Source organism: Bos mutus, chromosome 5 (genome assembly GCF_027580195.1).
Source record: "Bos mutus isolate GX-2022 chromosome 5, NWIPB_WYAK_1.1, whole genome shotgun sequence".
NCBI lineage: Eukaryota > Metazoa > Chordata > Mammalia > Artiodactyla > Bovidae > Bos > Bos mutus.
The window spans coordinates 33,066,268-33,078,624 of record NC_091621.1 but is presented as its reverse complement, the minus strand read 5'-3'; the positions used below and the strand labels follow the sequence as shown (position 1 = coordinate 33,078,624).

The following is a 12,357-nucleotide window of genomic DNA, read 5'->3' as shown; positions in this document are numbered from 1 at the left end:
AGTTAGGTATTACCATAAAATCTCCCTCAGAGATAAATCTGTTTTTAGGTCATAAATGTCTAACAAGCTACTGTGGCTCTCTTGGTCCAACTGTCTATTCAGTCAGATTAATACAAAACAGGCAATTTATTCTGTGTCAATAGAATGGCATTGTTCAAATTGGCCAGTTATTAATTCTTAATCAGTTAATAAATAACCTACTTTGAATAAATCACTGCAGACAACAATTGTGTCCCTGACACATATAAAGTTAATAGACGCCTGAAAATTACTTGGTGTGAAGGTTACTAGATCTACACAAACCCTAGTTTCTTGGATCCCTTTCCGTACTGAAGCCGGACTGGCCCAACTTCAGATGAAAATAATTTTCTTGAGGCAGCATTTCCTTTCTTCTGTCTGCTGAAAGTCCTAGCTTCTCTGTTTGAGCAAAAAACATTAACCAAATTTAAACTTGACCGCACTTCACACCTATGTACATTATTCTGGTTGTTTCACTAGACACCTCAGTGAGCACATTTATTTTTGTTTACTGTGGTTACAAATCTGAAACTGAATTCTATGTGGCCCATGTTATCAGACAGCAAAATCTAGAATTATACAGAGAAAATGGGAAAAAGTTCAATGTCATAATGACTCTATTACAGAGAAATAATTATTTTGTTCATATATGTAGTATTCATGGCTAGTCTTAAATTTTCACACCCCTGATAAACTTTAATTTGCCTTAGCTTTTAAGAAATAATAACAAAAGGAACAATAAAATCAGGTGATTTAAGAATTACAAGTCTCTAAATAAATACATATGATTTGGACCATCAGGTGTTGATATTTGTGTGAGCTAATTCGCTTTTAATATATATCGTTTCCAATCCCCAGTCACTTTTGTAAATAGTATCCTCTATTCTGGGGGCAGCCATGTGTACCCTCACGAACACCTGGTTAAGAACATATTCACTCTCACGTGTGCTCTGGGCTGCCACTGCTCCAAATAAAAATAGAAACTAGTTTGCAGCACCACACGGGGCTCCAGTGTATTATATGAGCCTATCACTGGTTTCCTTTGATATCTTATCTATTCCATTAACTCAATAAAATAGAGCACAAAGCTAGGGACAAACTGTAGGAGGGCTCCCCTTGGAAAACACACACAAGATCTTTAAGCTGGAGTTTTAACTTATCTAATAAAAGCCAGTTAAATGGAAGCTAATACTTCATTTTCACCCCCTTTATTAAAGATCATAAGTACTGCAACTCAGGAGAAGAGAAAATAAAATAAATATATGAAGGAATACAGGTGGAGGCCATAGAGAGTATGACTTATCTATTTTCTCAAGATTTAGGAAGCACTTAAAAGCAAAACTCACAGACGAGCACTTTAAAATCCTATAACAAAGGCTCCTTAACAAACACAGTCATCCTTTCTGGATGCAGAAATCTGGCTTGATTTCTTAGCAGAAGATAAATAGCTTAACCCATTCATAATCAGGGAGGATGCCACCTACCACTTTCTTCATATTATACTTTTATGTCAATTTAGTGATTCAGAGAAATAATAGATTGATTAATCCACTCCCCTGCTCCCCCACCACCTAAAGAAAAACAATAGTAGAACTCAAACTCCAACAAACCAAACTAAAGGGAAGTGTTCCACCTAGAGTCTGTTTTCATGAGTCGAAGCAAATGAAAGCTTATCTAGGAATGAAGATGATTCCAGCCTGGGTTTGCACGTTTATAGTTAAAAAAACAAAAAACAAACAAAAAAACAAAGCAAAAGGTATTGCCCCTGGTGTAATTAACAATGTTAATCTTCTTTTTCCTCTCTATGGTGATAAAGGAGTCATTTTTATATTTAATTAATGCAGAGGATCATTTTGGAAACTGGCTAATGAGCCTCTGATCACATTACCATGAAAATGTGCATTAACATTGCAACTGAGGAGGCTGTTTCATGTGTAGCAAATCCACTTTGTAATTAGCCCACTGTGAAATGAATCACGTCAGGGGGAAGTCTGAGGGAACCAGTAGGCAGTGGGCACTTGGCTACTGCTGGGCCCATAGACCGCCAACATCCCAAACATTGTCTTTCATCAGCAATATCATCTAAAAACAAAAGTAGTAGCATGTCACATCTGGGACAAACCGGAAGGGAGAAATAAACTTTATTTTGCCAGACAAGAAATTTGGACTTCATATACTCCCAGAGAATCCTGCCTAAATAAAACGGTGAATTAATAGAATTCTGTGAAAACTCTGAAGGCTTGGAATATCATTATCTTATTTTTATTCTAAAAAGCCCTCAGATATACATTAAAGAGACATCTGAAAAGGGACACAGTTTTTCCCTTTTTATTACAATACAAATATTGTACTAAGCTTTTGAAATTAATTTTGAGTGCTAAAACAGACACAAAATTATAAAAAGAATCCAAGTACAAGTGAAAAGAAAATTCCTTTATCTCCCTTTTTTAAGCCAAGACAGAGCAAGTACTTTTTGCATAAAATACAAATATACCAGGTCTTCCTCTTAAACCAAAGCACAAATTCCAAATTAATCAAATAATTCCTCTGACTAACAAGATTTGGCAAGAAACTTTTCCTGTCTATTCAAAATAACTGAGCTCACAGACCTATTATTATATAATATATTATATAAATATCCCAATATTTATGCAATGATACATTTGATTTTCAAATGTCAACATTATTCCAAAATGAAAGAGGGGTTTCAAAATATTACAGACATGAATCTCTGTGTTACTCCTTTTACTTGATTGACATCTTGGCAGTAGATACAAAAAAATGTTAAAAAGAATCCCACAGGAAGTCATCTGAAGGGGGAGGGGCAAGGAAGCTGAAAACTGCCAGCCCAAACCAAAATAAAAAGCCCCCAGCTAGCAAGTCTGCCCTTAATTCTGAAATCTACAGAAAGAAAAAATACAGCTAGCCATAGTTCATTGACCATTTTTCAGACAAACACAAAGCCTGGCTGTTTAGTTGCTGGTAACAGACCCTGCACTCACCTGGGAAACTTCATACAGCAGTTTGTAGTGTTCCTCTCTTTTCTGAAAAGTGCACAAATTGCAGCCCATTCTAAGAAGCAGAGAGAGAGAGCAAATCTTCTAATTTCCCCAGAACTGAAAGGCAAGTGAACTGAAAGGGAATCACCCTCCAGACTTGACTACTGTTTTTCATCAGTCACTTCAGTCCAGAAACACAGACAAACCGCTGTTAGCTGGAAGCACAAGCCAGGGTGTGTGTAGCAGCATGCTCTTCTTCGCTTTCTCTAAGTATCTTGCACTCACGGATACACACACAGAGTTTCCAGTCAGTTCATGGCAACACTCCCCCTGTCTCTGCATCAGTGCACATGACTACACAGATTCCAGCTCATGAATATTAATAGTGCCTCATTGATTATTTATGACAGAACATGTTAGCAGGGAGGGGTGTCATAGCTGCTGCTGATGACAGATGAATATTCACTAATTAAGAAGCAAATGTAGTGTGGTTAAACAAAATTCACTTGTGTCAATACCATCTCTGTTTATTAAGGATAGAGGGGTTGAGCTTAGGGCATTTCAAAGAACATACACTTAATTTCTCCATTGACGTAAGCTTTTAATATGGGAATAAGAAATTCAGAAACAGAAATATTATACTTAATTCACACCTTCATATTTTGCCACAATTAGAAAAAATATTTTTAGCATTATTAAGTGTAGGGGAAGATGAAAAGGAGCAATTATTTAAATTTATAAAATAAACATAGAGGCAAAGGAAAATTTGGGGAGTGATGTGGGTGAGGAAAAGAAGATGGGGGTGTCATTCAGAATCTTAATTCTAATCCTACAAAAATAACTGAATAGTTCACATGTAAAGACCATTACTTAAGAGGGAGGAAATAAGGCATATTTTCTTAGTCTAAATAAAGAACATTTAAGCAAGTATCAGTAGATATACTTGTACAGATAATAAATATTTTAATTAGATATAGAGTATAGCCATTGACTATAAATTTGCAGCCTTATAATACATGCAGATCTATATTTAAAAATTAGATAAATACAATGCCCTTTCTGAGAAAAATTTCAAATGCATATAGTATTTATGCTAATTTTATTAAAGTCATATATAATATTTCAGAAAGCTGACACTGGTAATATTTAAATTCTAATGTAATGCACAATGACTCCATTTATGAGTCTATATTTAGAGTTCATAAAATACAAAGGTGAACACAGAAATAAAAACTAAGCTTAGATACTTAGATAATAGAAGTAATGCATTTAATTTCACACACTCACAATATATATATTGTATTGCAAGCTGACATTTTTTTTGTCCCTTAAAGATATACAAATAGCTAAAGCAGATAATAATAATAAAAGAAAATTCCTTTTGTTTCTATACTGAGTTATCTACAACCTCTGCTAATTAAGAAGTATGTCCTTGTACCAGCACATCTTTAAACTGGACAGGATAGCAGGTGGGTTTCAAAGCAAAAATAATTACTTGGAAACTGATGACTCTGGTTAGGAATTACATTGGATCCTGAAGACTTTTAATTGATCAACTCTTATGGATAGCTACTTTTGGGGGTCCAATTTCCTAAAAGTGCTTTGTCAAATGTTTAGAATCGATAACAGGAAATGATTCTAATGAGTACTAATTGTTAACAAATTGGCTTTGTAACTAGCAACACCTCAACACCAGCAAGGAGCCAGGAGATGAGCAATCATCTGCTGCTTATCAGTCATTTCCCTTGGGATGTAATAATCCTATTTTCTGGGCCTAATTTCACCTAACAGCCTGGATGAAAGCCAAGCTAAGAGAACTACACGAAGCAGTATCACTTCAAGGACCTGCACGTGAACAAAGTTTACCAGGACTTCCTGTAAATTAGAAACCACTAGTAGTAAATATTAATTATTTTGATTTCTTTATGAAAAGGATATAATCAAGGAAGTATTTGAGGGGAACCTTTATGAAAGTCAACGGTGGTCACAAACACATGCAACCTCCTTAGGTACAAATGTAAAATATATATGTTAGATGCTTTTTAAAGTTTAATATTCTTTGAGTCTCTATACCACTTCCCATCAAGTGTTCTTATTCAAGAGATCACATACTCAAAGCAAATGTTGACTATTTTTTGAAGAATTCTATACTGCCAAGTTGAGATAAAATTAATGACTCTCAGATGTTAAAATTCTGTCCTTTGAAAAGTCAAATCAAGGAATTAGAATGCAATAAGGCAAGGATGACCCACTCCATTGTTCTTGCCTGGAGAATCCCAGGGACGGGGGAGCCTGGTGGGCTTCCGTCTTTGGGATCGCACAGAGTCGGACACGACTGAAACGACTTAGCAGCAGCAGCAGTAGCAGCAAGGCAAGGATGGTTCACTCATATATGAATGAAAATGTTTTTTTCCTCTACTGATAAAAGTCTTTATTATGCAAAAGGTTTTGAAAGCTAAGTAGGAAACAATTATTGAAGCTATGGTTGCTTACTGGACCTTTCTCATAATATTTTGTAGTTGGTTTGTAAAGAAAATTGAAACAATCACAGCCTTAAAAAATATTTTCTTCATCATAGAAAAGTAAAGAATGAACAATGAAGTAAGAAATTTCAAATTAGAGTTATTCTTTCAGCAACTTTTCTTGACTGTTTTCTTTTTCATTTCTATTTCTGTTATTTAATTTCTTTCTCAGGAAGCAAGTGTAGCTTCTTCCTTCACTTATCAAATAATGCCCTTGACTCTGGTACCTTGGAACAGTCTATCTTTTGCTCCTTACAGGTTCTTCCTCCAAAATTGAAAGGCAATTTATAGAAAAGGAGAACTATGATTCTAAATTTCAATAGAGCATGAATGTTAGATTTTTCCAATGACTGAGCTGTGAAATCTCATATTAGAGTATAAGTTTGAAGCAGATAGTAACAAGTGTGTTAATCCAAACAATGTTTTAACAAGGCAAATAGATTAGATATTATCTGTCTTGGACAGTAATAATATGGTATATTATGGGTTAAAATAAGCAGACAATAGATGTTTAATAATACATGATAATATATAATTTAATAATAATATATAATAATAATAATAATTTAACTTCTCAAACATTCTTAAAAGAGATTCATCAAAGTATAAACAAATATGTTGGGCATATATTTCAAGATATAGTTATTTGTTTTAATTGCCTTTAAAGTGTGTTAGTTTACTCCCCTCAAATACAGTGATATTCAAAATAAGAGACATTTTCATCAAGATCTGGGCTGATATATCAGAGGGCTAAGTGAGAAGTAACTGAACAGAAGGAATCCAGCATTTATCTTGCTTTTCCTATATAAACCATGTGAGTGTGTGTTAGTTGCTCAGTCGTGTCCAGCTCTTTGTGACTCCATGGACTATAGCCAGTCAGTATTCTCTGTCCATGGAATTCTCCAGGCTAGAATACTGAAGTGGGTTGCCGTTCCCTTCTCCAGAGGATTGTCTTGACCCAGGGGTGGAACCTGGGCCTCCTCCTTTGCAGGTAGATTCTTTACCATCTGGGCCACCAAACTGTACTTCTAGACTAAATAGTACATGAAAGAAATAATTTTCTTTATAGAATTATGCCAATGAATGCCAAGGAATGATAGAGCATGCACACGCCATGCAGCCCTTAATTATTTAATGGACCTAGTACTAAGAATTAATGGCTGCTGACAGGACACACTCATGCACACACACAGGAAATAACCAGATATTGTATACCTGACAGAAGAAAATGACACCTTTCCAAAAGCAAGTTTTTCCCAAAGTGAGAGAATTCCATGGAATGTGGAAGACCAAGAAGTATGTTAAATTATGCCACAGGGATGCAGTCAGCCAAATTCAGATTGTGGGTAACAATGTAAATACATATTTCAGTTTCTGAGAGAGAGAGGCAGGGAGGAAGAGTAGGGAGATATGATGGCTAGGAAATCTATAAAGACACTTTATAAACCAACATTGCTAAACTATATTTTGTATATGCAAATAATTTGGGTGATAAAATGATAAATAGAGGTAAGAAAAGGATTACCAAAAAAAGTCAAGAGGGTGGTTACTCTTTAGGGGGAGAAAGGGGACTGTGTTTAAGAGGGGACATCAGAAAGTCTCAGCATGGCTAACAAAGTTCTAATTCCTAATCTGGGTAGTAGTTTTACTAGGTGGTTGCATTATAATTTATTTAGTAGAACTTTGTTTTATGTGCTTCCTGTATTTTTGTTACATTCACAAGAAGACATTTTAAAAATGACTTATCAAAGAGGCTGCACCTATGTCCCATCCCTACTGGTCAATGCAGTACACAGTTGCAGTCCCAAATAAGAGAGAGAGGGACAGTCCAAATATGACTATTTTGAGTCACCATGTCCTTGAGTCTATGGCAGCTGCCATCAGTTGCAGATGACAGTTTCTCTATTACCTTTGCAAAGACTGGTGTTGTTTCTCCTATGCAGGTGTGGATGTTCAGTAGGTAAGTCCACTCTCAGACCCTCTGTCTTTGCCACAGTCATGTGTGGATCTTCTAATTCTGCTATCTGTCTTGATACCTAGTGTACAAATTTCCTTCTTAGTCTCTATCTTGCGTTTATTTTAGGGATATAGTTGGGCACTTTTGAGTAGACGTTTACCTGCATAACATTTTCTAAAGTTTAATATCTTATATTCAATCATAAAGACAAAGAATCTGAGGCTCAGGGAGACAGGAACTTGCTCAAGGTCAAACAGAGTAAAGAGATCTGAACTCAGTTCTCCAATTACAAATTCTGTGGTTGAACTTGATACCTAATTTGCTGAGCTCTCTGTCTTGTAGAGGAAGCTAGAGCTACATCAATATGCCTTCATATGATCCTGATGACAGGAAATGAAGGTTAGCCCTTGAAAGTGCTGAAATAAGGTGGAAGGGAGAGAGAGAAAAGGAGAGAGAATGAATACATCTTTAAAAGATAGATACAGCTTGAAATAATGAAAGTGAATTGAAGTTGAAAAATATAAAATTTATCAAGCTGAAAATTTTTTAATATGTCATGGCTAAGTACTTTCAATTAGCTAAAACTCCTCCACAACCAGTCATTGGGTGTGTTCCCTGAGTGCACAGGAAAAAGGGCAACTCATCTTGGGATTTCCCTGGCTTTTAGCTAGAGGTTCCCTATCTTAGAAGGACTATAGTCCTCAGCAAATTGGTCTCTGGAGTGCACATCTCTTTCTTTTCAGGCTCCAGCAAAGCTGAACAGCTATATGTAAGCTATATATATCTTCCTACCATTGTCTCAGACTTTACCTCATACTACTTATTCTTCAGAAACACAAATCAAGCTATTGTGGTTCAGTTTAAACACTCTCCTCCCTGGACTCTTGGAGTTGAAGTAGTGATCTCTTCAACTTGCAAAATCTCAGTGAATCTTATCCATATTCATCTCAAGACACACGACACTTCCTTACATGATTTCTGTATACATGCCTTACCACTCCTATTGGACTATGAGATACGGGAGGGGGGCAGCAACAGAAGACCTGGCAACCTGAGATGAGTTGGTTAATTGATCTTTGACTTCCTCAAAATATCAAGAGTAGCCTGGGTGTCTTTCACACTGTAGGTCTGCAATAGAGGCAGAGTGAATGAATGGCTGTGATTGGGATATATGAAGAGACCTGATTCTGGCAAAGTGACATACACTTGTGTTTCTGTCTCTATACCTAATTGCCAGGTAACATTTTTCCCCATTAGGGCTTATTCAAGGAGAGTAAGTCAAAGGATTGAAGAATCATAAGCATAAGATAGATTAAATCTGGTTTAATTCTATAAACACAAATTCGAGAATCCATGAAATGAATTTTTCTGTGCCAGGTACACAAAAAGCAAAGTATGACCACATGTGTTTTATCAGTTACCTCATATATATATTGGAGAGGGGAAAGGCCACCCACTCCAATATTCTGGCCTGGAGAATTCCATGGACTGTATAGTCCATGATGTCTGAAAGAGTTGGACACAACTGAGCAACTTTCACTTTCACTTCATATATATATATATACACATACTATGTATGCATTTCAAGTTATACTCTATTTCACATACTATTTACATATTCATTTATTTATCTCCCAAGTATTTATTGGGTACTTATCTTACATCTGATGGTATAAGAATGCCAGCTGTTTAAAATCACATATCATCTCATTTGATGTTTACAATTTTATATATACACACACACTATGTATGCATTCCAAGTTATACTCTGTTTCACAAATTATTTACATATTCATTTATTTATCCCCCATATTTATTGGGTACTTATCTTACATCTGGTGGTATAAGAATGCCAGCTGTTTAAAATCATACATCATCTCATTTGATGTTTATAATTTTTCTGAAGTAAGTATTTCAGATATTGTCCCTTATTTATTAAGAAAGAAATTATTAGATGTTGAAATTCCTAAAGCTGGGAAACCTAGAGCCTTTGTCTTTTGGCTCTGAACCAGTGTTTTTTTTCCATAACACCATACAATATGAACTAATATCATGAATTTACAAAAATGCTCTGTTAAGAGAGCATACATGACATCCATTTGCTTAGTTACAGTCTTACAGTTGTTACAAGGAACAACATGTAACCAAACACACTCTTCACAATTTATTCACTAGCTGACCATCTTCATTTTGCATCTATTGGTTTGGACAAAAAGTTCATTTGGGTTTTCCTGTAATAGCATATGGATAAATCCAAATGAACTTTTTGGCCAACCCAATTCAATCATTGCTTGGGGAACTAACAGTGCTTCACCAGTTTATGAACTCCTCCAAGAATTGGCAAGTTATTAGACTAGACTCCAATGGAAAGGAAGGGTGTGGGATTCCAAGGAATGGTTCCATTTGAACTTTGTTACTGTCAACCTGTGTCACTTGATGCAACTTGCATACTCAAATAATACTTAACCTGCAGACTGATTGTGAGGATGGAATGGGATAAAATACATGAGGAGGGATTCATAAACTGTGAAGTAGTTGGTCTATGTTAGGGCAATGGTGGTTCTATATGAGTCTGTCCTGGGTCAAGACCCAGCTTCCCTAATTTCTATCTATGTGATGTTGGCAAGTTATCGTTTTTTAACCTTCTCTGATTCTTCCATTTTCATCTCTAAAGCAAGGATAATAATAGCATCTACCAAACAATTATTTCAAGGGTTAAGGTTATTGTGATGATAATATATGTCTAGTGTATCTGACACCTAGGATGTAGCCCCATCCCTATTGGTTACTGGTAATCAAGTAGTATAGTTATGAAAATAATGATCTGTTTCCAATTTTCAGGTTATCTGTTTAGTTCTAACTTTTCTGTCATAATAAATCTCTATTACATTATTTCAAACTTATTTCGCAGAAACATTATAGTCATACTTTTGTCCACTTGTTGCTATTGTACAGTTACAAACTGGTCATTCAACAACTTCTGAATATTTGCTTTTCAGCTTCTTGTGTAACAGTGGTAAAGAATCTGCCTGGCAGTGCAGGAGACAAGAGACTAAGGTCCCATTCTTGGGTCAGGAAGATGCCCTGGAGAAGGGCACAGCAACCCACTCAACTATTCTTGCCTACAGAATTCCATGGACAGAGGAGCCTGGAGGGCTATAGCCCATAAGGTTGCCAAGAGTCAAGACATGACTGAAGCAACTTAGCACATAGCACAAAGATTTATTTTTCTGTGTAAAGAATGTAACAAAATACATTTAGAGTAATAACCCTGATATTGTATTTATTTCTCTTAATGCATAATGTGTAAGTAATGTTGATATAAGTGTACAAGAAATGGATAACATCTGAAGCAAGATTCATACAACTGTGAAATAGGTAGTTCTTTGAGGAATTTAACAGCTACTAATCTAGCCCAGTGTAATATTGGCTTTCTTGGTTTGATCATCTATAGACCAACTGACTATGTACACTCCAGGGTATCATATCTTGATAATGTCACACTGTCTAACAACTTCATATACAGTATGTAGGGTTTCCCAGAATACTACCTTCACCATTTCTTAGTTCTACAAAAGTAACCAAGTAAATGGCCAGCATATTCTTTTATTTTTCAGTATTTTTTAAACACTATGATGAATAAGAGAATGCTGATAATTCTTAAACATTTTTGAAAACAAGACAATACTTATTTAGCATTTTTTTGTATACTAGTCGTCCTTCTGAACAATACGTTATTAATTTGTTTTAATCCTCATATCAACTCTCATAGGTGAGTACTATGACTATCTCCTCTTGACATGGGTATAAAATGGGTCATATTAGTAGTAAATGGAGGAGCTAGGACTCAAATCCAAATAGTGTGGGTCCACTGTTTAATCAGTATTTTATACTGCCTGTCACTCAGAGATAGTCATCATTATGCAAATTCCTAGATGGCTAGAAGAAGTCATCCTGGTGATGCTTGTAACACATTGAGCTGTAAGAATTTCCCCAAGGACCAGAAGTATAGTCTAAAATTAACTCCAAAGTTCCAAGTTTTATACTTAAGCATGGATGAGTAAAATAGATTGAATACATCTAAGCTATTTCATAACCTTACTCCACTCCACTGTTGATGGGGGATTGCTATACTAAACATGTACCAACAAACAGAGAATACTTTTTTTCTTAATATGTATTATAGTAGGAAATATATGTATTGATAGTAGTGCAGTCATATCTCTATGTTTGGAAATAATCATCAACAGTTACTTCAAAAAATAAATAGGGTTGCAAAGAGTCAAACCTGACTGAAGCAACTTAGCACACACACATATAAGCTTGTTTTCTGTGTCCGTGGATCTACTTCTGTTTCGTATGTAAGGTAATTTGTATCATCTTTTTTTTTAGTTCCACATATAAGCAATTGTCATTGTTGTTGTTCAGTCACTCAGTTGTGTTTAACTCTGTGACCCCGTGGACTGCAGCACACTAGGCTTCCCTGTTCTTCATCATCTCCCAGAGTTTGCTCAAACTCATGTGCATTAACTCTATGATGTCATCCAAAAATCTTGTCCTCTGTCATCCCCTTCTCCTCCTGCTTTCAATCTTTCCTAGCATCAGGGTCTTTTCCAATGAGTCACCACTCTGCATTAAGTGGCCAAATTATTGGACCTTCAGCTTCAGCATCAGTCCTTCCAGTGAATATTCAGGATTGGTTTCATTTAGGATTGACTGGTTTTATCTCCTTGCACTCCAAGGGACTCTCAAGAGTCTTCTCCAATACCACAGTTCAAAAATATCAATCCTTTGGTGCTTAGCCTTCTTTATGATCCAGCTCTCTCATCCATACATGACTACTGGGAAAACCATAGCTTTG

At 35.8% G+C, this 12,357-nt stretch overlaps 1 protein-coding gene across 2 annotated transcripts in view; it reads right to left on the bottom strand.

Moving 5' to 3' along the window:
• Positions 1 to 12,357, bottom strand: part of PDZRN4 (PDZ domain containing ring finger 4) — a 432,779-nt gene that overhangs the window by 154,749 nt on the left and 265,673 nt on the right. The window contains exon 1 of one of the 2 annotated variants that reach the window (XM_005896817.3): positions 3,021 to 3,177. The exons of the other annotated variant lie outside the window; for it this stretch is intronic. Coding sequence (XP_005896879.2) covers positions 3,021 to 3,089 — 69 coding nt within the window. The 5' untranslated portion in view covers positions 3,090 to 3,177. Of the gene's footprint in view, positions 1 to 3,020; positions 3,178 to 12,357 lie in introns of those variants that run through there. 2 annotated transcript variants of the gene reach the window in all.